General features: G+C 30.8%; 1 protein-coding gene across 3 annotated transcripts in view; it reads left to right on the top strand.

Moving 5' to 3' along the window:
- Positions 1-25,886, top strand: part of LOC132928043 (transcription factor mef2A) — a 58,208-nt gene that overhangs the window by 28,310 nt on the left and 4,012 nt on the right. Inside the window, exons 1-9 of one of the 3 annotated variants that reach the window (XM_060992609.1) lie at positions 6,956-7,686; positions 20,715-20,884; positions 20,965-21,136; positions 22,177-22,752; positions 22,986-23,189; positions 23,491-23,745; positions 24,296-24,371; positions 24,763-24,786; positions 25,791-25,883. In XM_060992609.1, coding sequence (XP_060848592.1) covers positions 7,636-7,686; positions 20,715-20,884; positions 20,965-21,136; positions 22,177-22,752; positions 22,986-23,189; positions 23,491-23,745; positions 24,296-24,371; positions 24,763-24,786; positions 25,791-25,883 — 1,621 coding nt within the window. In that variant the 5' untranslated portion in view covers positions 6,956-7,635. Of the gene's footprint in view, positions 1-6,954; positions 7,687-20,714; positions 20,885-20,964; positions 21,137-22,176; positions 22,753-22,985; positions 23,190-23,490; positions 23,746-24,295; positions 24,372-24,762; positions 24,787-25,790; positions 25,884-25,886 lie in introns of those variants that run through there. The other 2 variants (XM_060992623.1, XM_060992616.1) reach the window with 2 other exon arrangements.

Genomic DNA, 25,886 nt, shown 5'->3' with positions numbered 1-25,886 from the left:
GACTATACGATTGATGTAATTTTTCTTTCTCTCCGCTAAATACCACGACGTGTATTACTTCTTAACAACGACGTTAATCAATTATTCATAAAATTAAAAAAATTAAAAAAATTTGAATTAATACATAGTGGCAGTATTTTTCAATTGTAATATAACAATAAAGTTCGTCAAAGTCAAAATTACAAATTGATTTTGACTTTGTTTTTAAATATGTGTATACAACTAATAGCTTGATGTACATAATATCCGTAACATAATAACATAATATTACTTTCGTATTATAAAATGATAAAAAAACTATATACTTTTCAGAAAACGTTTAAAGAATTGTAGTATAACTTCATTTTTCAGTTGTTTGAGTTATTTTAATTATAATTTTTAGTAATAATTAAACTACTTATACCTAGACTGATTTAAAAATTTAGAATTAATTAATATGTTCAACGAATTAACAATGGCTTTAATTTAATAATTTATTGTTTTGTTGATTATTTGTATTTTATAAATGTAAACTCATTGAATTATTATTTTATTATTATTATTAATATTATTTCAAATAAATATATTATCAGCTAATTTAAACAAATTATAAGTCCATAAGAGTATTTTAAAGAAATCAATTAAATAAAAATACGCAATCAAAATGTTTTTCTTGAAATAGGTATTCAAATATGAAAATTTAATACGTATATAATTTAAAATTGAAATTTTAACTGATATAATATGATATCACGAATTACGATTAGTAAATAGTGATGTTAAAATTTAAGTTTTAGGAAATATGATTACTTCGTAAAATAACTTGTATTTTAGAAAATTTAATTCAATTGTTTTGTATTTCTTCTTATTATTATTTCTTTTTTTGCTACTGATTGTATGTAACGTATATAATATTAATATCCATTTTCAGAACGCACATATTATCTTTATTATACAATATGCAATATCATATATGATTATGGGATTTAATTTGAACATCAGCAACATTGCAGACTTACGTGATGTATTATTTGCCAACGGTATGGAAATTGCATCCCACTCTCGTCTGTTATTATCATTACCATTATTATTGGTTATTTTCATATATATTTTTTTTTCGTATTACGAATGTGCGTTATTATAAAATATACCGTCGCATCGCTGCGGAGAGGCAGAGTGCGGCGATGAGGCTTTAACACACGAACTGCACAGTGGGTTTTTTTAGGGCTAAATAAGAAAGGGGGTTCGGTAACAAATGAGAAGAATATAATAAGAAATGGCGGGGTGGAAAAAAAGGGGAAGAGGAAACAGAGTTCAGACCTGTGCAGCGCGGAAAATAGAATGTGCGGTGCAGGTCGGGGGAGGTAGAAAGACAATGCACACACACACACACACGTGCGCGCGTACTTACATCGACACACGCGCACGCTAGCGAACGCACGCACACATATACACACACACACATATTATACACCCTCGTCGACTTATAATTTGCCCGACCGCGCTACCCTCTCACACACCCCTCTAGTCATCATAACACTTCACCCCCGTTAGTTTTACTTTTACTTTTTTTTTTTTTTAATGTAAAAAAAAAGATCAATATTATCATCTTTTTAAAGGCTACACGCACCCCCACACACCCAGCCCGATTTTAAGAAATCGTTATAATCACGTTTCGCGAGAGAACCCCGTGAGTGGTGGGTTCGATGGGCGAGAGGGGTGGTGTGGGGAAAAATGTGGTCGCGTAGGGGGAGAGTATTGATATTTAGCGTTATTAAGAATACTAAAAACTCTGCGCGTAAAAGTGTACTTTCGCGATTCGTCGGCTGTGCGCCCACATTAATGTATAATAATATTATTTCACACGACACAAAACCTCAAAACCTTGCCGTTCGGTCGCGGTGGGACAAAAAGATGGTTTCGCATTGTGCTTGCGCCACGGGTATTTCGGAACGACTAGCTAATGCCGTATGATGATTGATGGCGATCTGGTAAACAGACGAGTGTACGTATTATAGTCATTTGATCTCGCTGTGTGTATAATTAAAAACCGGACGAATTTACAAATTATATGCACCAAAGATATTATTATGTTGTTATTAATAATAATAAAAAAAAACAAAAAAAAACATGAAATGTACCCAAATATTAATAGGCTCGAGGTCAGTGCTCAATTGTTCAAAAGTAGATATGAGTATTATAATATTATATTAGTCCATTTCTGTTTGCGTTCTCGTCTCGTTGTACAACGGGCTGGGTAATAAGATAATGTATATGAAAAAGGTATGATTACACCAACGCATAAGTTTTGTACTCTGCACTATATGTATATTATGTGTTCAACATAGTATGTATAATGTATCCGTGTACACATATAGCTCATATATTCACAAAAATACAATATATCTACTACTATGCGTATAATCCTAATATGATATATGTAGTCACATTTCTAATATTCGATCGTTCAAAATTTAATGATTTCAATGTGCATGTAGGTAGATATGCCTACACTATATTATAATACACGTATACTCTATATTATTTTAAACAAACAACAATTATTTAATAATGTTAGGTATGGAGAAATAATAAGTATCTATGGATATGAGATTAAATTTCAACCCATTTTTATTATCATCGTGTTATGTTACGGCTAGGGCCAGTACTACCATAAATTCCCAGAGGGCTACGAGAATGGGAGCTTTCTCGGGAATATAAAAATTATAACCTATATTGTTGTATATATATTTTTCTAATAATAGTCACTTTATAATTTTAAATTAAAATATTTAATTGTAATAGAGACACTAAGATATCCAAGTAAATAAAGTAAATGTGTACCATTCCAATATTATATAATTTAACTATTATTAACTTTCAACCTGATGTATTTAAATTGTATTATTGAGATAAGCTACAATGCTGTGTCTCTTTATAGCCATTGAATATAGAATAACTAATATTGTAAAGTATTGTTTCTGTGACAAGTACCACGTGGATGTTAATGTATACAATTTATTAAATAACTTCAAATTGTTGTTCAATTCAATTTAATATTTTATATTTTACAAAATATTTTAATAATATACACTATACATTTTCCGTTTTTCTATGATCGCATTATTTAATAGCAACTCTGCATATTTTAATATAATTGAGAGGTCAAACAAAATTCAATATAATTGTAAACGTTGTGTACCATTGTATACCAAAATTCAACAAAAGAAATATTAATAAAATATCACTACTTACAAGGATTTTAATTTTAAATAATCAACATAAAGATATTGTTAGCGTTTGGCCTAGATAATATTAAAAGTAATAGGAAAAATTAGATATTTAAATACTTATGCGTTAGTATTTTGAATTATAGGGTATACACGTATAGTAAATCAAAGTTGATATTTTAACATAATTCAATTATTATTATTATTATTATTAATAGTAATATTTTTTTTTTTTCATAAGCAATAGTATATTATAACATAACATTAAAATTAAATTCATCGGACATAAACGCACAATGCGCACAGAAATATAAAAAATGTAATGTTTTTTAATTTTTGATTAATTAAAAGAAAATTTCAATTTAATTTGTTTTTCACTTAGAATAAATTAACTTTGCATTGAATTTGATTTAAAAATTTGAATATCTAATTGAAGTAACTATTGGTGCAATAGTTAACACAATGAATATGAATTAATAAATATACTAATTGTTTTTTGTGGATTTTTTTATGTTACCGTCAATCCCTTAACATTCCCGTGAATTCACCCCAAGTTAAGTTCCTGGAAACTGCACAACCCTAATCCTTAGTTATATTTCTAACGTAATAAATAAAATACCTGAGAATTTTTTGTCTGAGTTAGTAGTTTAGTGTATTATACAATTTATACAGATAACAAATGATATGACGATATTTTTTCAAACGAAATTTACAAATTATTAGATTATACCTTTGGTCAAAATGATAACAAGTATTGTAAGTATTTGTATATTGTTTATTTTATGAATGGCACAAACTTTTTACGTAGTAACATAATCGCGGGAAGTTATTCATATTGAAATAATTTTAATAGTATATTATTTATAGGTACCTAATTTATTATTACCTATATAGTATAATATATATTTAATTATAATAATTATCTACTGTATCAATTATCAATTATCAACCAAATATTTTAGAAAAGTCCAAAACAATGATCAGATATTATATATTTAAAGCATCGATTATGGATTTTAAAAATTACTATATTTATATAATATTATATATTAAGAGAATTAAATGTCTTCATGTTTAATAATAATCCATAATGTAAAAAATATAATTGAAAAAATAAATTAAATTATAATCAGCTCTATAGATAATGATGTATAAATGTATACATGTATAATGCATCAATGTATACATTTACTAAAGAAGAACTTAAGAAAGTTCCTTAATCCGTCTTGTCTTTATTGGTACTTTAACAATATTCAAAAAAAATAAAATAATACAAAAATTCAGTCGAAGTAAAATAATCATCTACACCGAAATTAATTTATACTTTTTGCAGCTGTTAAATAATAACACATTATATTATATTGAAAAAAATAATAATAATAATAATAATTAAACTAAAAGGTAATGCATTTTAATAGTTCACAAAATGTATTATTATATTAAAAATACGGCTCAATTAAAATTCTTTTGTTCGTAAAGATACAATTTTAAATGTCATATTATAAAGGATACAGCCTATCATGCTTACCCCTCAAGGCCTCAACTGAGGAAAGTTACCAACTATAGGGACTGAATTATATCCAACCCATTTAGTGATTATTATCATATTCATTTTACATTTTGTATTTTATTTAAAATCATTAGTTTTTATCTGGTTAATTGTTTGTTGAATATTGTGAAACCATATGAATATAATCTATTATATACTTACCCCCCTCCCCAACAGCTAAGCCTATGATTGTTCGAGTCGATTAGTTGAAATAATCACCATGCATACAATTTCGACACCACATCGTATACAACAGTATATTATACAAAATGTTTTTACAAAAATAATTAATTAGTTACCTTGGTTAATTGCTGTGTTTGAAAATAAAATGTTCCTACATAGTTTTGTAGTTATTTTAACACTACATTTTTAAAAAAAATTGTAAATCTTAAAAATTTTTACAATGGCAACTTATGAAGACCTAAGTTTTACATCGTTAAAATCAACAAATATCGGTAGATTTCTTATTTTCCACACATCCCCATTTTCGTGTTTAATGTTTTTTACGACAACCGCTCTAGTAAAACGGTAAATGTTCGTTGACCGCATGAATAATAATATTATTTTCAATCATCACGCTTAAATAACTTTATGAACAACAGTTTGAATTTAAACTGTTTAACTGACATAACAATACATACATTACCTATATATGACTATGATTTTTTTCTGTTTACTACATAGGAAAGAACTTAAATTAATGATAAGTCTTCCGTTATATCTCCTCGCTAATAATCTTCTTTCAAATGTTTTATGTAACAAAACTGTAATTTAATAATACTACGGCCAACTCCCTTTTCATCCTGACCGGGACCACTTAATTAACTGAATAACACGCACATGCCATGAAGTTTCATCAATGGATGGATTCTTCGTACAAGTCAAAATAAACACCTACTCAACACGTCACTTTCGCCATTGTAAAGCTTTTACTTATAGAATTTGAAGTGCATTTATGGTTGACATAAAATAAAAATTACACGTACATTTTTAAACGAGCACGAACGAAATTTCGTAAGTAACATAATTGTTGTGTTAAAGTCTATCCATTTTTCCCCAAAATTTATAATTGAAATTAAAATTTCCAATTCTATAAATAACGATTATACCGTACCTCCTATCTATGTGTAAACGATTTTTAGTCTCTTATAGTATAATACAACAAGTGGTCGTGAAATTGGCATACGCGAACCTCGATAATTGATCATTATTTTAGATCTATGCCTAAGCGCTACCGGTCAGCGGCAATAGGGGACTTATCCAGACTAAAACTTAAACACTTCTGATGTTGTCTCCGCGACCTCTCTTTCTTCTTATTATTATTATTATTATTATTATCATTACAATCTAAAGACCACGGGTTCTCGGGTACGTCGCGGGTCGTGTCCAAAAGTTCAGCTCGGTCCAACTACGATGGACATTTCCCGGCATTTCGTGGTTCGTGCAGGTTAATTAGAACGATTATTCAACGGTCGATCAGAATACGATCAAAAGGCACACGACACACGACGGAAGACGTCTGAAACCACGCGAGAACGGTTTGTCGATAAACGACGATGCGCTGGCGACAACGCGCCATGACGATATCGCGTATAAATACAGCTACGGCTGATGGTTACGCAGCGGTCATGCAGTTATTATGTGATCTTCTCTGAAGATCGCCGGACATGCGGGCGCGGCACATCTCCATAGGCGGCGGTGCGCCGAATGAAGCGGTCGGTTCAATCGCAGTGGTGGGGCGCGTGTAACTCGCGATCCAAGCGCGAAATCACGACGGTCACCGGCGGGCGCGGGTTGCACGGCCCGACGCGCGCCGGCACGCGGACACGCCGCGTCCCGGGACGGATGGCGTCCATCGCGAAATATCAAAATATCGCCGCGACGAGTGCAGGTGGACGGGCCGAATGCGCTTTTATCGTTTATTACAATAATACCGTTGTTTTTGTCATATTTTATCGTCGTCGGCGGCGTATACAGCGAACGGCCGCGGCGGTGGGTCAGCCAACCCTTCAAGACGTTTCGAAGCGCTCACGGGGACGCCGCCGTAGTGCCGAGTCGACCGCCGCCGAGACGACGGCGTTAGTGGCGTGCGTGGCGAGGCGGCGGTGGCGTGACGTGTGAAGGGCGACGAGGAACCAGCGGGGGCGGGTTAGCGATGCGGCGTCGTCGGCGGCGGCGGCGGCGGTGAACGGCGAGTCGCAGGATGAGGAGGTTGCCGTGGAGGAGTAGGAGGAGGAGGAGGGCGGTCGCATGCAAATACACGCGCGCACACACACACGCACACGCTCACTCGCTCGGTCGGTCGGTCGGCACACGCACACGCACACAACTAGTTATGTTAAAACCATCACATGCCGCTGCCCTCGGCACACGCTAACGTGCGTCTTCCGCGGACGGAGGTGTTTTACTGTTCGCTCGTACACGCGTCGCGTTCATTCTCCACTTCTCCTCATCGTTACTTTTTCACACGTCCCGTATACATTATTACTACTATTATTATTATTATTATTATTATTAATATTCTCCTCATCAATTATTATCATAATCGACATCGTTATTATTATAATAATAATTGTTATTAATATTATTATCGTCGTCGTCGTCGTCGTCGTTGATAGATACGACGCGAAACAACAATATTTTGAAAATCGCGAGTGTATGTGTTTGTGGGTGGGTGAAGGGTGCACCGTACGCTCCGCCGACGACAATGTTGCGCGGACAATGTTCGATTGGCCGGCGGTCAGCGGGTTGACCGTTTAAATTCGATTCGTTTTCGGTTTCTCGTTTTTTTCGTACTTAACCGCGACCCGCCGAAACGGTTTTGCAAATTTCCGTCGTGTTATCGTCTTCTCCTCACACCTACGACGCCGGTCCAAAATGATCGATCGACGACCCGATCTGGAAGTGATCGACGTATCTCAGAACGGGGTAAGATCCTATATAACTATTGTCGTTACTGTAGTAGTTTGATTTTTCTCCAATTTTTCGCCGTAGTACACTTTTTTCCAATGATGATAATATGACGTGTATTTTGATTTTTTCGTAACTCGACGGGAAACTTATAATACCGCGCAAAACCTTTTTGTTGGCATCTCACAATCGTTTTAGATCGCTTATATAATATTTGAAGAAAATACGATAATATCGTAGTGTTTTCACTAATACGAAAACATATTATAATAATTTTTACCTGTAATATTGTTTAGGGATAGAAACACGGAATATTGTATTTAAACCAATAATTTAACGAACAACAACAACACGTCATTATCTTATTTATCCGTAAACACGACCAACGAGTGTGTTTACTTAAATCGTAATTAAAATCATATTAAGTACACTATGTTCACTCATACGTATTTAGAAATTTTATTTAAAAAAAAAAACCCGTGATTATAATATAATCCATGTTACATTGTTATGATGTACATACATGCATTTTGAAAATTGTAATTGATAATAATTCATGGAATATGAATATTGGCTGTTGGTTTAATCGCAATAATAAAAGTTAAAACAAATACGAACAAAAAATAATAACACGAATAAAAAAACCGATATCCATGCTGCGTAATAAATACTATAGCGTTTATAGGCGTATAAGTATAGTGCATGCGGGTGAGTGTAAAAATAAAGCGCTGGGAACTTCCCGCCAAAAAAAGGCTATTGCCGCGGTATACACATTTGAGATGCGTGTATAAAATACCATTTTTTTTATTACAATTTACAATTTAGTATTTACATCCGGAAATTATTTCATCCAGGTACTGAGGGTATCGGCTGTTATTCTATACCTATAATATTATATCATCAGTTTTTAATAACTGAAACAAATCAAATATGATTTAAAATTTAAATATGATACATCGACAAACTGACAAAATAAACTCCACGCTCTGTGTACATAATATAATGTAGGTAAGAACATATACTATAAAGTAATACGATACAATAATAATATACTTGTATACCTAATACCTATGCAACATTACAATTTATACGCATTATTATTGGTTCTTATGACTTTAATAATAATAACACAATGTTTAATTTATCTAAGTTCTACAATTTATAAGCTACTATAGTATTGTATTTGATATTTTAATAGAAAAAAAGTATTATTTTAATATTTCATGTTTTTTTTTTATGTATTTGCATTAGAAATTGTTTAAAGCGACAAATCGTTGTTCATTCAAAATTTATTAAAATTATTATTTTTCGCAAAATATGTGAATAAAATCTATTTAATTTGTTTTTAAATGTATATCATCCGATTTTTTTTAAAATTCATTAATTAGAGAACTATATAGACAGTAATTAAATATGAAATTTATAATATATTTATTTAAACGGTTGTTCGTGTTGTTTGGTTAACCGTACGTGGCGTTATTATAATATTACTTGTAGATCATGATTTATTTCAAATAATTTAAAACATTTAATTAACACGTTGATCAATTTAAAGTACTATAATAAAAATACTAATTCATATTTGTGTGATACATTTAACCATAGTATATTTTGAAAAGTCAAAAATCTGATGTGATAAATGATATGTTTAATTATATTTAATATATTCCGTGTCACTGATTAATAGAAAAAATATCAAACTTTAAGTAAGGTTAACCGTCACTTACTCATTGTTCTAAAACCTGTTTTAAACACGTAATGATATTGTTTAGATGTTTACATATTATTTAAAATATTATGAATTTACATATTTACACGAAATCCCTGTTTTTTTTTGAGAATAGATGTACGTTTTTCTGTTTTATATTGACTATTTTTGAGAGAGTTCAACGAGAAAATTCTACCGGGATTAAAATTCTCCGTATTTCAATACTAAAATTGGCATAATTAACAACATTCCCAAATGCGGAGATACATAATATTTAAATGGAATAATATATAATTATTAGAAATGCTTTACTATAGTAGTTATGAATTGAATGATAAATACAAATAAAAATAATGTAACTTAAAGAATAATAAAAAAAGAAACGTAAATGTCCGTCATTATCAGTTACTGCGTGCAAAATCGAATTTAAGAAGATATACACCTATAATAATACTAATGAGAAAGTTGTATAGTATAGTTGTTGGTCTACGTTGATGTATCGTAATCAAACATTGTGATAATTTAGTATAATATAATGTAATAATAATATTATACATAATATACTTTATAGTATACTATATTATTATCATTTATTATCATTAATATTGATGAAAAATATTACGTCTTGAAAATGTAATTTTGACTTACCGGGGGAATTTGCCGAATTCACATTATTTTTTCATTTATGTATAATACGTAATCATACAAATACGACATACTTTAAAACGAATGCAACATTTGTCTACAATATTGTGTGCGATGAATAGATCGAACATAATATTAAATATTACTATGGTAAATTTGTTGTGAAGTCTCCGACGAAATAATCTGAAATACATATGACAAACGTATGTAATAATCGGACAACTACTTTCTTTCTATTGTATAGAACACTTATCAACCTATCCTACACCCATCAATTTTTATAAATCAAATAACTATTTTAAATTAATTAATTTTTATTAATTATTATCAATTATCTGTGTATGATAATATATGTGTGTCCAAGGTAAAACATATACTTCAGGTGCATTTGCGGTATATGAATCATAATATAATAATCATCGTACTGTGAATATATGTTAAAATAAATCGAAATTTCAAAGGTATTAAACCAATAACACAATGCTAACTAAAACAAAATTATCCACAAGATCGCTACGATGGAACTATATATTTATTTTTGTTAGCACTGTCTTCAAATGTATTGTTGTACCGTAATATCAGACAACGAAATATCGCACATGTACCATTAAAGACACACATTTTAGATTTTAGAACATTTTCTCATTGGCCCATGTCAAACTTGCATGTTGACGATTAACATTCAAAACACGTATGGTAGCGATGATCTCGGTGGATCGTGTACATGAAATTTCCACTGAGGTCATCTCAGCAGATGTCCTATTCTTTCAATCGTCCGTTATCATTCAATCTCAATAAACGGTATTTTATAAACTTTTCGAGGATCTGATAGTGGAAGGGAAGTAAAACTGAGACCTAATAGGCGGGATTTTAACGGGCAGTTGACTTTTAAATAACTCACTGGTACACCTTGCTATATAAATTATTGACTATCAATTAATTGTGGATGACCATCCGACAATCGTGTAATAATATAATCGTGTTATCAAATGGTGATTAGCGACTGCGATTACAATGTCCAGGTATCGGCGCTTGGTTTTGCGCAAGTTGAACTGTTTGGTGGGAAGTATATGGGAAGATGTGATTCGTACTTCAGCGCGAGAAGAAAAAGGGCGCGGCGAGGTAGGGACAAAAAAAGGAAAATAGGAAAAAATGAAAGAAAACGGAGAATCGAGGGGATGTGGCCGAACGTGCGCGCGCGCCGCCAGTCGAATGGGTGGGTGTTACTCGGGAATATACGAGGAAAAAATTGGGCGGGGGTGCGGCGTGGCGGGCTCTGGGCGAGGTGAGTCGAAGAGCCGTAAGTGCTGGGTAGGAGGGCGGGTGGTAAACCGAAATAAGTACGAGTAAAAGAGAAAACGAAAAAGAGCTCGCTCGCATTTTAATAGCTTTCATTAGTGCGACCAGATATTATTATCCTAACGCCACCAGCTCCCCTTCGTACGTTCACCACATCGATATCCATATATATCGTGTATATATATATATACATATAGACGAACTTTTGGTAAAATCACGGCGGAGGTGGTGAAATGTGACCAGAATCGGAAAAAAACTGAAATCAAAAATGAACGCGACGCCTTCTTGCACGCAAGTGTGGCGATGACGTGACTGTCATTCGACGCAAATGTCCATGGGCCGTATTTAGAAATTTATCGCTCAGGATAAAGAAAATACATAATTGTATATATATGAAAAAATGTCTTAAAAAATAATTTTCATTATAAAATGAACTTTGATTCTATTCCTGGATTGTAACTTTTTTAATTATATTATTATAGTTAAGGGTGGTTTAAATAATTTTTAATGTTTATTACAACTATATGATGGCATTCATACTGATATTATAAATTACGGTTAGATACAAGTTACAATATATAAAAAATAAAAATAAGTATATAAAAATAAGTAAAAAAAGTTGTGAGAGAATTAAAATAATGAAATTAAAAAATATATATATAGCCACCCATATATAAGCCTCTTTAGATGCAGTTACTACCTTCCCTAAATACGACTTTTCGATTTCGTATGTATTTACTATTTAGTATATTCCACCATCATCAACTCGTGTCACGTGCTCAACAAAAACAACCAAAACAACTAACGGCAGTAGTCTTCAGTACGTGTAGTACACCTGCACAGTTCGTCCCGTAACTATAAAGTCGTATTTCCGACCACGCAACAGGTTTTCGACCTCCTCCGTGGTTGGGCCGCTTTGCCGGTGACCAACGTGGCGGACACCTCCGACCAGGTAAGTAGCCGGTAAACGCATATATACATAATATTGCGGTTACGGTCGGTATGCGGATTGATATGGTATACGGTATATGCAGATAGCAGAATTATCGGGTTGCGCGATGCATTTGTATAGTGTGATGCGAGTCTCGTAAATTTACCGTGTACATTATTACCAATAATAGGTAAATTAAAAAAAAAAAAAAAAATTAATCATTTTATACTTTTATTGCCTTTTTTTACATAATATCGTAATAAAAACTTTTACACTATAAATCAATTTTTTATAAAAATGTAACAATTTTACCATATATTAAATTTGATAAATTTACCAATAAAATTATTTGGTATATCAAAATTAATTTATAAATTACCAAAAATTTGATTCACAGCCATTATTTGACTAAAACTTTTAGGCTAAAGACACTATAGATATAATGTGAACTGAGATTTTTTTTTCCAAAAGTCAATTATTTACTGTATGGCAGGGTTCAAAATAATATATTTTCAATAGCACGATTAAATAAAAATTAATACATAGATGTAAATAAATTACGCAACAGGTAGTTGAAAATTCTAACAACTCTAATTCGCCGTAACAATTTCACATCAAATTGAATAAGAAATTCGATTTCCTGTAAAATGTAAAAAAATAACTATAATATTCAGGTTGAACCGCACTTTATACACTTACTATTTAGTGGTTTTAATCCCGTTTGTTTGGTTTATTTTTGAAAAACGCCTTGATGAATAGCCTTAAAATTAAACAGACATATATATGTTATAATACAATTATTTGTTTATATTCAGATTAGAAAAATACAATTGTTTTCAAACATATTATAATAATAGATAATCGTGTGCAAAAATATTGTAGACCCCTTCACGGCGTCTTGGTATACGTAACTGCAGTTTGTAATGTTTCTAGATCGCTTGTTTACCCACATATTATCACCATTCTTTGCCATCATATCTACTCTAATATAACGTAATGTATTGTAATAATATTTTTATAGTGTGATAATATAATGCTACGGTATTATAAATATTATTATACTAGTGTGCGACGTACGTACAGAGTATGTAATAATGATGTATATACCGCGTAATAATGATGCATATAAATATAATGGACGCGATGGTCATATCACCGGTTTGAGGGCTCGGCGCTTCGAGAAGAATTCGAAAAGACTTGGAGTAAAAAAAATGTATATTAAAATTCGGAAATACGTCGGATCTACTGAATATCGGTTATAAGAGTCGATGAATGAAATCCGATTTTCAAATTGAATGATAGCATAGTGTACGCGCATAAAACAATATAATATTTTATTTATAGCAAACCACCGTGTATCGTTTAACAATATTGTAACATAAATTTGTATAACATACTATTATAATATATTTTCCGTGGTATTTTGGCATGTACCATTTTTACATTAAAAAATGCCTAAGTAACTGCGACAGGGTATAGATATATTCTGCAATGAAGTGTGCATAAGCTCTTTAATTTATATTCCAATGATACTCGCTTTTCCAAACTAACCGAGTACAAAACCAACCAGTGGTTCGTGAAACTTCTCGCAGTACAATATTTATTACGTTCGCCTAATATGTTTCATTGGATTTTCCGCAACACTGAACGCTCGGGTATATTTGTTTTTTTTCCCGTCTTATTTTTGTTTTGTTTTTTGTATTTTTTGGTGACTCGTTAGTAATTAGACATTATTTCCACGGGAAACAAAACGAATTAATGCTTAAGCGATGAATCGTTTTAGAGCAAATAGTTTAGTTTGATATACTTAATAATGTTAAACTGCGATAAAACAGTGTTTCACACTAAAAAAAAATTAAATTAAATTGTTAAACACGTATAAATATACTGGTTTACTGAAAATAAACTTATTCAATAGTTGATGTAGAAGAATCAAGAACAACATTTATGTTCTAAACAACTATTCTTAAAATATTGCCCAAATAATATAAACTTGGGGCTCCCGCCTTCAAACAAAAATGGAAACTGTCCACTTGCAGTACAACCAAACTCTAAATAAATTATGTTTATTATTATATTATATTAAGTGTATGCACTTGTCTAATTACACATGCCTGGTAAAATATTTTGAATTTATAAGTTCATAATGTAAAATAAAAACCAAAATGGAATAAATATTTATCTAAATACTATATTACATTCAAATTTTAAAAATCCATTTGACATATTATTATAATGATATAATTTAGCGATTAATAATTATAATTTTATAGTAGCTAGTATATAGATATAGTTTTTATTTTATGAGTGTGAATACATTGTAGTTATCCACTTTTGTGTTTTACAAATTCATGTATTACTATAAAGATAATAGAAACCTTGGAAATGATTTTCACGGCAAAAAAAGGGAAATCGTATGAACACTTGGTATACTGTTGTCGGTAGACTGTAAGTCATATTATAATGTCTCATGGAGAATCGGTGTATAGTATTCTGCAAACATACATATATACATAAGTATATATTTTATAGGTACACACTTATAATCAGTTGGCATTGAATATGTGTCTTGAAGTAAATTATTAGTTGCAAATTATAGCTTGTCCTCGATAAAAATGCATATAAGTTTTTACGATTAATCTATATTAATAATGACTTTTAAATAAAATGTTTAAACTTTAAACTTTCATGAAAGAAATTTATTTATTAATTAGATAATTTTTTCATATAAAATCTGAGTTATACCGTCCAAATTGCATATACAATCCGTATTTATATGTGTATAGGTATATAATACTTTAATGTCAATAATTTAGTATTATTAAAATGTTTCATTAATTACTTTATAATCTATAAGTTATAATAAATGTATATAATATAATAACATAAACTAAAACGTGAGCCTAGTGATTTGAATGAGTTTTTTGTATTCAATTACGTAGAATAATTTAATTTAATTTATGAAACACTGACTCCTCAATTGGGCCACTAAACTTTATCAACAGTTAGTTATAAGCCAAAATACAACTTCAGATCCATTTTTTTCTTTTGTCTGTTTAAGTGGTATTAGACTATTTTTTTATATTATATATATTTATATGCAATATAATACATTTTTACCCACATTACCTTAATTTACTTAATTACATTAAAATAATTATTATGTGTTGAAAACTATTTGAATTTGATTTAATTGTATTTTATTTTAAATAATATTTTCTTAAGATATATTTTTATAAAATAAAAGAATTTATAAAAAAATAAATCTTAAGTATAAAAATCTAGTTTAAAAAACACGAACAGTTTAAAGCTGTAGCGTAATAAAACAAAATTACATACAATACAATTGATGGAACTTACATCTCTATTAAAAAAAACTGTCTAGTTTAAAGCTTAATAATATATGAAAGTAAATGGAACACGTTTAAAATCGTGTCTTTCTATTAATTTGTTAGTAGCCCTAACACTACAGAGGCAAACATTAAATATTTAGTCTTTACTCTTTAGGTATAGGTGAATGAAATGTGGCTTAATTTATTACCGACCGCTCTTTAAAACTAGAAGGAGTAAACTGATAATATTACGATGAAGACTTAACTATAATAATTATGATTGAAATCATAATATTAAATTTTCAAAAAAAAATTAATTAATTAACAATACAAAACATGTAACAACAAGAAATACCTCAATATATTTTTATTGCACGTGTACTAATCTTAAAATCGTACTTTAAAAAAAAACTTGTATTTTTTATTATATTGCAGTGTAAATTAATTTAAATTATATATTATTTATTATACAAATCAATAGTAAATCCTACAAGTAATATTTTATAATAATAATTTTTCTTTGTCAAAAACATATTTTATTATTTGTAAATAATTATAACTTACAATAAATTGTAGTAAGTATATAATATTCTACCAACCCACTACACAGTTATATAAAGTAAATTAATCATGTTTGAGATAGTACTTCTATCAATTTTCAATGTATAGGTAGTTATTACTTGTATTGTACATAATAAATTAGAATAATAATTGGAGATACCAAATAAATCATAATTCATTATTGACAACAATGTATTATGGTCCGTATAATAAATATCGTTACCTTGCAATAAAATATTTCATGTAATATATAATATTAATTTATATTTGCATTTTATATTTATTAAAGAACAATCATTGTCATAATTTCTGGTTGTTGGGGATGAAGCTAATAATTAATATTTTTTTTTTCAATTCAACTTTAGAAACTATGGCTATTGGCTATGAGATTTTTGTTACGATAGTTGGGGTATGGAACAGTAGGTTTTTATAACACGTATTCGTATATGTGGGATATGGTTTCGTCGCTAAAACCCGAGTGGTCACCCATCCGAGAGCTAACAACGACGGACGGAGCTTGACCACAGTACCATTCAAGTGCATTGCTGTGTCCAAACGCTATAACCATTGACCACAGTCCACAATTTATATTTATATTCACTAAGTTATGATTATGTTATTATAATTTTATAACCAATATTCTACATAATATATAGACAAACTAGAACTACCTAAAATAAAAATGTATAAAATTCTCAACAATTTTCCAGTTTTTTTCCTGAGGATTAAACATTGTCTTAACACAAGGTTATGATTTGTGTTTTTTGCAATTTGGCGTATGAAATTGTTTGGTTACTGACTACAGTAAAAGCTTGTTTATATGTTTATTATTATCGTTATATTTTATAACATGATGTATTATGTAAAACATGTTTGAGACAGATACGTATATTAATAAATCAGATGAAATGTTCCATATTTACTGTGTGTGTGTGTGTATTATTATTATATTGTGTTGAATTGCTTTATTTTTATTTTATTTAAGCTCAACAACAGGTATCGCGTTACGTTACTGTTATAAAAACCTACAAGCCTATATAATGTAATATGGTTTGTAATTCGCGTTTATATTGAATTCCGATAAAAACATACGATTCTCGAATATTATATAAAGTATAGTACATTTTATAAAAAAAACTATAGTAGGTAGGTAGGTAACTAAAAAAATGATTACATCTAAAACCGCTGTGTGGGATATGTCGAGTTTTCGTCATTGTCCGTATACCTACCTAAATATCAAACGTCACCTTTACGTTTGTTCGTATCAATCGTATTCAATGCACTTACACGTTTTTGTAGAATACAATGTTAATGCGCACAAATTAAACCGCGGTCGTAATATTAATTATTAATTAATTATTAATTAATATTACACTGTATGTAAAGTACTACACAGGCACGTTACTGCGATTAAAAGTAAGCGTCTAACCGCCATCCCTCCTCCCGTCGACATGCGGTTATCGATATGTTTTTTCTATGAAACGTTATATCCTATGCATACGTGATATGGGCGAAGGGGGCGCACTAATCGTTGGAAAAGAATGAAATTGTTTTTTACTCAGACGTCTTAATCTGTCGACTTATTGTCGTCATCGTCGGACGCGTGGCGGAAAATAAAATATATAATACCTGTGCTAGGTGGCTACTGTACCTGTTTTATATTTATTTACACTGGTCGACGGGTTATTTGTATCGACCAAACCGACTGCACTCGTTCGTATAATATGTAAATCAATTGCATGCATTACGGACGCTAGAAGACAAACGTAATGCATATAGTGGCTGTACGATCATTGATCACTAATCGTTCGCACATACTATAACATATCTAATGCCTAACGTATAATATGCAGTTGAGTAATAATAGTATGCAGTATGCACCTACGGCAAGGTCTGTAACATTTTGCGTGACAACAATTATAGAGGGGAGGGGGAATCGCGTTTCATCACACACCTCTGTTACGAATGGAGATTTTAATAGGTACATATTAATAATGAAAACAATATTAAAATCAGTATTTAACGACTACCTTCTATTGTTGAATACATCTGTTCTTCCCCGTCATCCGCATTCGGAAAACCCGAATGATCAAAGTTCACAACACTACCACGTGAAGTGAACATCCATAATAATATATCGACTACTGCTACACACCTGTACCGAGATAGGTCCGTATATAATATAATATTTTAGTAATATTTCTCGTTTTTTCTCGCACTCTTCGCATTGCAGACCACTCGTGTGCATTTTTTAATAATAATAATATGCACACCTTATATCGGTTGCACTTTATAATATTATATGTACATCGTTATCGCATGAGTGCATATTACGCACTATATAATAATAATAATAATAATATATTGTAGTGTGGAATTCGCATTACCGTGATGCCATGATATCGGCATGGCATGTATTATTATGTAATATATAGACATAATATAGTGTATGAATATTGCATATATTATAAGTTATAACAATATGTACGTAAACATTGTCGCCGGTGAGACGGGTGAGCGGTTGTATTTTTCTTTTTACACGCGACGAAATTATTGTGACAATACAATGGAAGATTTGAAGAATTCATGAAACGGGGTCTGATATTGTGTACGTTTTAAAGGAACAGTGTGCTACGTGTATCACGAGAAATCTCATCTAATTACGGACACCTCCCAATAACGTAAACTTCATATTATTGGAAAACACTAGCTCACCGACAGATTTGTATTGCACACGAGTGTCCAATATCATATTATTGTATTATTGTATCGAAGGGTTTCATTGTACAGTGTGTACACGATATTTTATTCACTCCTCAGCGAGCGTCCAATAACAATAATAATAATAATAATTACATATGAAAAATATAATCTCGCATATATTATATTGTCATTTGTCTTCACGTGGGGATTTTATATAATTAGTAGTATTTATACCTGTCCGTCTTGTGAGTACGTTATTATAATATGATATTACGTATTATATATTGGCTATTATTACTCTCGTTTCCAGTGAAACTATATGTTGTGTAATAGGGAAATATTCGAAATAATATGATTGTTACGTAATATTATATATGTATTACGATCGGTTGGTTCTTAGTAATAATACGCCTACGAATAAGAATAACTATTACCATACGTTTTGAATTGACTAAAACACTCGTCGCCAGGGAAAATGACTAACTGTTAAAATTTCATTTAAATGTCACTTTAATTTACTTTACATTTGCTTGATTAAGTATAATAATATATTGCGCTTTGTGGAACAGCTATTACACCTTGATATTATAACAATTGATTTATAATTTTATAATAATTTTACACATGTTACGAACGTAACTGCCGCGTAAACGAGAATATTGCCGCAGCGCCACATAGTTTAGTAAAATTACGGTTTGTCGTCATATTGTCATATTAAAAATGTTTATTTCAGTGAATTCTATGAGTTAATACCGTTACTTACCTTGATATTTTTCGTTGCCAGTTATTTCTACATACAACAAAATTATATAGTCGTACTTGAAATATTAACCAAACCAAAACTATTTTATGTCATAGATTTGATAAAAATTGGCCTTTAGGTCATTATATATTCATCTGATTTCAATCATATAGGTATAATAATATGTCGTGATGTTATTTTAAAGTAATGATATTATGTTAAAAAAAATTCTGTAGCTTACTGAAATGTCTTAAATTATATTCATATTAATGTATGTAAGATTTTCTAATTCCTTATATTTTATATAAGATACCTACTTTCCTAGATAAATTATTTATATAATACACCTCTGCACGTTCAATATTTTAACTAAATTCGATTTTTAGTCAATAGAATTACTTGACACTTGTGCACGAAAGACCAAAAAAAACAAACTATGTATTATAATATCTATACATTTTTCATTTGACACAGGACTTAAAAATTGTGAATTGTGTTAAAACGAATGACAGCCATTTAAGTTTTATTTATTATTGTTCTAAAATAAAGAAATCTGATTTATCGTGTTTTTAATGTCGAGTTTACCGTCATTACAAACTATTCACATAAAGTTTTTTTTTCTTAAAAAGACTTAGGTCATAAAATTTACGACGGCGTCATTTTTAATGTACTTTTCGCCCTTTCGAGTCATACTTTGTCATTATACAGTTTAGGCCCCCTTTTCTAATGTAAATGACACTATTTCCTTTTTACCATACCTATTCATTTTGGTTTTTGCCGTTTCAAAGACAACATATTTTCATATTGCATGCATTCTATTTTAATCAACCATGCCAGTGTCATTAACAATAAATAATCTAAAATTGTTATTTTGAACTTAATATGATGAAACGTTGTGATTTTATTAAAAATAAAATATTTTTAACTTAATTACAATTTTTTTTCAACTTATGTTTTCTAATATACCGAAATAATTTATATTAGTTTTAATATATAATCTTAATATATACCTTTTGGTCGGAAAAGCAAATATTATTACTTTAATGAAGTCCAATCAAACGAAAATGAAATCTTGGCTATTACAATTTGTTTTCTAACAATATTTTATTTTTTTCCTCCCTACAGTTGATAACGGATATGGACACGCCGCAGTACAGCCTTCGGTGGAACAATCACCTGGTCCACATGATGGATGCCATCGAAGTACTCCTGCAAAACGAAACTCTCGTGGACGTCACGCTGGTTTGTGAAAAGACTCAGTTTAAAGCCCACAAAGTCGTCTTATCCGCTTGCAGGTACCTACCCGAAATTATACTCAACTTTTATCTCGGGAATTTAATTTTATATTTTTTAATTATATCGTATGTTTTTCTAGTCCATATTTTCAAAGGCTATTCTCTGAAACCCCGTGCAAACATCCCGTGATCGTGCTTAAGGACCTTCCCGACTGGGAGATGAGAGCTATCATACATTTCATGTACAAAGGGGAGATTAACGTTGGCCAAGAACAGTTGCCGTTGTTGCTACAGGCTGCTGAAACGCTACAAGTACGTAAACATTATATTATTATTAGTGCCATTCGGGATCCGGGAAGACCTAAATATTGTATATACGATGACAAATTCTCGGACGTTAACTCCTCACGGTATCGATGACCATATTTTTTCACTAACATAACATTTCATTCGAACTAAACCTTAAGAGGATTATAAATTAAGATATAATGTATCGATCCCGCGGTATGTGTATAAGTTTAATTTTAGTTTGCGGTTGAACAACTATAAATTTACAACGCATTAATTTATAACGTTAATAATATTATTAAAGTAATACAAAAAATTGATTAACACAATAAAATGTTTTTTTTTTAGAAAATTCATTAATATCTACCAAAAAGTTTAAGGATTTAATAAGTAATAAGTTATAATATGTTTAACTATGATTGAGTTTTATTGTTTTGTAGACATTTGACGGATACAGGGTTTTGATGTTTGTAAGATTTTATCCAAAATAAAATAAGTTCAAGAAGTTTTGAATTAAAAGTAGATACAAACTATGATTCAATAGATTTCATTTATCATCATGTCATATTTTAACTATGGTTAAATAAATAAAATACACTATATAATAATCAATAGTCATTACTCCTTTAGGAGTATACATACTAAATATACATACACTTCAGCCATTGTATTGTGTTAAACTGGTTATTATACACCTTGAAGTTACACTTCGAGAATCTTCTTTCTTTAGACAAATATAAACGTTAAAAAAATAAATACATAGTGAAAGGTGTCCACTAAAAATTGTACTTATTTCAAAAATTGAATTCCGTAATAACCTTTGTCATTGGTAGAATAGATAAAAAATATTATTAAGAAAAAAATTGGTCGATTGCCAACTTTTATAAATGGGTAGAGCCACAACAGTACGACCCATCATATAACATCGACCATGTCAACTCGAACGATATTGTAAACGACTGTAACTTATGTTCGCTGATGGGGCACGAGCGATGAGGCCTCTGCCGACGGGTGGGTCGTAGATCGCATTTGCTAATCGCTTTCACTGTATCTTGTGATTGTAGATCCGCGGACTGGCCCACACTGAGCGCATTCCGTTGTTTGTCGATTCGCCCACTTCGTCGTCGACGACGCCCACGGACGTCCAACCACCACCGTCGCAACAGCAACAGCAGCCACCGCTTCCGTCGTCTCATCATCACGGCTCAAGCGGTCATCATCACCATCACCATCACCATTCCAGCCGGGGCCACAGTCCCGGTGGCAAATCAGGCTCGTCCGCCGGCCACGAGCTGATGAACGGACAGAGTTCACCGGGCAAAGGTCACCATCACCACCATCACCACCACAGGCACCGGACCGCCGACTCGCCGCAGAGTCCGCGCAACAAGTCACAGCCTCCGCCGCCGCACCACGCGCTCGCGCTCCCGCCGCCACCGCCACCACACCACCGCGACGGATCCGCTGGCCGCATGTCGCCGACCACCAGGATGTTCTTCCAAGCCGCCGCGGCCGCTGCGGCCGCAGCTGCAGCCAATCCGTACGATCCTTCGCACATCCGTCTGCCACAAATACAGCACATGCCGCCCATCACGTTCAACGACAGGAATTGCCCGTCGCCGACGCCTCGCAGGAAACAGGTAAGTCATATTTCAGATTTGATATTATAATAATGATTACCTATGACTATAATGTTCGTTGCTTTATCTTTTCTCTACGTTACCAGCCGATCGAACGTTGCTATTTGAATAAAGAGAGACGTTTTTAATAATATCACGTTTACCTAGTTGTCAACAGACAACATTGAGCATACTACTGCATGCTTTACCTTAAAATAAATCGCTTATAACAAAATTATTATGTGCATATTTAGGCTAGACCCAGGCGAAGATCAGGCGAAGCGATTGGTCCACAAGATTTGAGCAAAGCACCTTCTCCGTCAAACTTCAGTAACAATGTCGCCGAAAATTTGTCGATGAAAAAATCACCAAACAATGAAAATGTCAATAACGAAAACATGCCGACAAATTTAAGTTGTAACAATAAAAGGCCGGATAGGACACCGTCACCGTCGACAGTGAGTTTTCAAACATAATATCTTATAAATTTAAATAGACGGTATTTATATATATTATTATATTATAAAATTAATTGATATTTTTTTATTTAGTTATTCAAATATCATGATTGTACATTAAAAATAATAAAATAGTAATTAATAAAAATAGTTATTGCGATTATTTTTACAATTTATTGTGTTAACTAAATTATATTTCTTTTTTTACACATTTACATTTTATTTAATAAAACACGTCATAATTGGCAGTATTTATTTTTTGTACTTTTAGTTTTATAACGAGATGTTTTTTTTCTTTTAGAAACAAATGAAGGTTGAAGTAGAAGAATCAGAAATGATTGGAGACTTGGGACAAAGTCTGCCGGTAGAGTTGACTGCCAACAGTGGCAATAACCCAAACGTAAACAACAATAACAATAATAATAACCAGTCGAGTAACAAAAAGAACCACCACCATCACCACCATCATCATCTCAACCACCAACAACAACATCAGAGGCATCCGGATTTCCCTTATTACGGACCGGATCCCATGAGCATACCACTTAATCCACACGTAAGTTCACGTCTTTGCTACTTATATTTTGTTTTACGTATTTTTATTTATTTTTTCACCCCTCTTTACCACGGGGACTCGTCGTTACTGCTTAGTTTATTTTGGAAATTAAAGTCCTTGGAAATATTATTAATGTCAACCAAAGTAACAATGATATTTTTGGTTGCTTTAAAATTTTAATATACATAGAATATAAAAAAAATATTATTAATCCCTTGGCAGTTGACAGTAACTAAAACGTAGATACGGCAAAGATTTTAGTCTAAAAGCATCGTTTTTTTTTTTTGTGAAATATTTTGAATAGTATTTATAATAGTCATTACACTGTTAACATATATGACTTTAATTTATAAAAAACAAACATGCATAACTTTAATTCATAAACAAAATTTAAATGGTCAGTTTCATTTACGTATTCAAATTAAATACATTAATGAGCTTTTAAGTTATATACATAATATACATTGGTAAAAATTTACTTTGTCTACCATAATATTACCATAAACGAAATTAAATTGGATAAACAGTACATATATATTTTTTTTTATAGGATCCGCACTTTGAGAACTCGTTGTTTCCTCCTTTTGGACCGTTGTCATCGCTATCTCTACAAGGACCTCCTCACAGTAAGTTTGAATATGTATACATTGAGTTAATAAATATAATGTTAGAGAATATAAAAGTTTGCTTCTGTGTATGTATCTATGAGATAGAGCATACCAAGTAATTACGTTCCATGTGTTTTTCGTTAGACTCTATAGTACTCTTTTTTTTATAACAATATATTATACTATTTTTTGTTTGGAATTCATTATTTTAAAAGTGCACTCGACACATATGAATTTTTTTATTATAAAGTATCTTATATTATAATTTATTCAAAACTTTTCTGCAGACGCGTAATTTTAACAATTACTAGAGCAATCAAATGTTTCATCATTTTTTTTTTTTGTAATTCGTTTTAATTTTATCGAGTTCATGAAGCTAATACTTTTTTGTTTTTGTTTTCTATTATAGTGTTTCCAATAGATGCCCAGTTTGGTAAGATTAAAAGAAAAAATATTTCATTACGTATTACATGTTTAGTAAAAGATCATTCAAAGAATTATTTTGAAACTAAAATATACAAAAAAAAAATCATTAAATTATTTTAAGGCGTTTAAGATAGACAAATTATTTTCTTTTATGTAGTAGTGTTTGAAATAGAAGGAACAAAATTTGTCATACTTATTATTGCGTTTTCTACTTATAATAATAATAATAATAATATTATTACCATAATAATAAACTCATTGTTTAAAAATGTAATTTCTACATCATACACTAAATGCAGTTATATAATTAATCAGTAATTATATTCCTATACATTATACATATGATAATAATTACAAATTTACAACATAATGTTAAAAAAATCTACTATATATTTTAATGTTGGTTTTTGAGTTGTATTAATTATTTCTATATTATTTTATGAGTTTAAAAAGTTTGAAAAAAAAATTTTAATTTGTATTGTTTAGTGAAGCAATATAATGCACTAGGAAATAGGAATTAGTAAATTGTGAAGTTGCAAATAAATATTTTGTTAAGCTCTTTTTTGAACGGTTTCTATTTTTATGTTGTAAATTAAAAATTAATGAAGTAATAATTGCATTTCACTAGTTGTGTCTCAAAGCAATGTCTTGGAAATTTAAGTTTTTATAATATATCGTTTCATGTTTTAAATTATAACATTTACATAATAATAAATAATAATAATATTATCATATTCAATAATATTATACCCTACAATAAAAAGTTGGTCATTTAATATAACAACAATATAATATGGAATTATTATTAATCAACTCCGACAATTATAAAAATGATGATTGTTTTTAACTCATTCTATAACATAGTACAACAAATCGAGGAAATGATTCTCGTGATTCCAATATAGCGGCACTTAAATATTTTATTAAAATTGTAGATAATATGTATTTATTTATTTGTGCATGGGTGTATATACAATCATTTTTTTCTAATAAGATCGATGTTCATAACAGGTTTATTTCCCGGTTTGGACGGCTGCAGGAACCCGCTACTAAACGAATTGATCGAACCAAGATTTGACAATCCACCACCGAGTAAAAAGAAAAGTA

Source organism: Rhopalosiphum padi, chromosome 1 (genome assembly GCF_020882245.1).
Source record: "Rhopalosiphum padi isolate XX-2018 chromosome 1, ASM2088224v1, whole genome shotgun sequence".
NCBI classification, from domain to species: domain Eukaryota; kingdom Metazoa; phylum Arthropoda; class Insecta; order Hemiptera; family Aphididae; genus Rhopalosiphum; species Rhopalosiphum padi.
The sequence above is the reverse complement of the archived record's forward strand: the minus strand, read 5'-3'. Positions and strand labels throughout refer to the sequence as shown.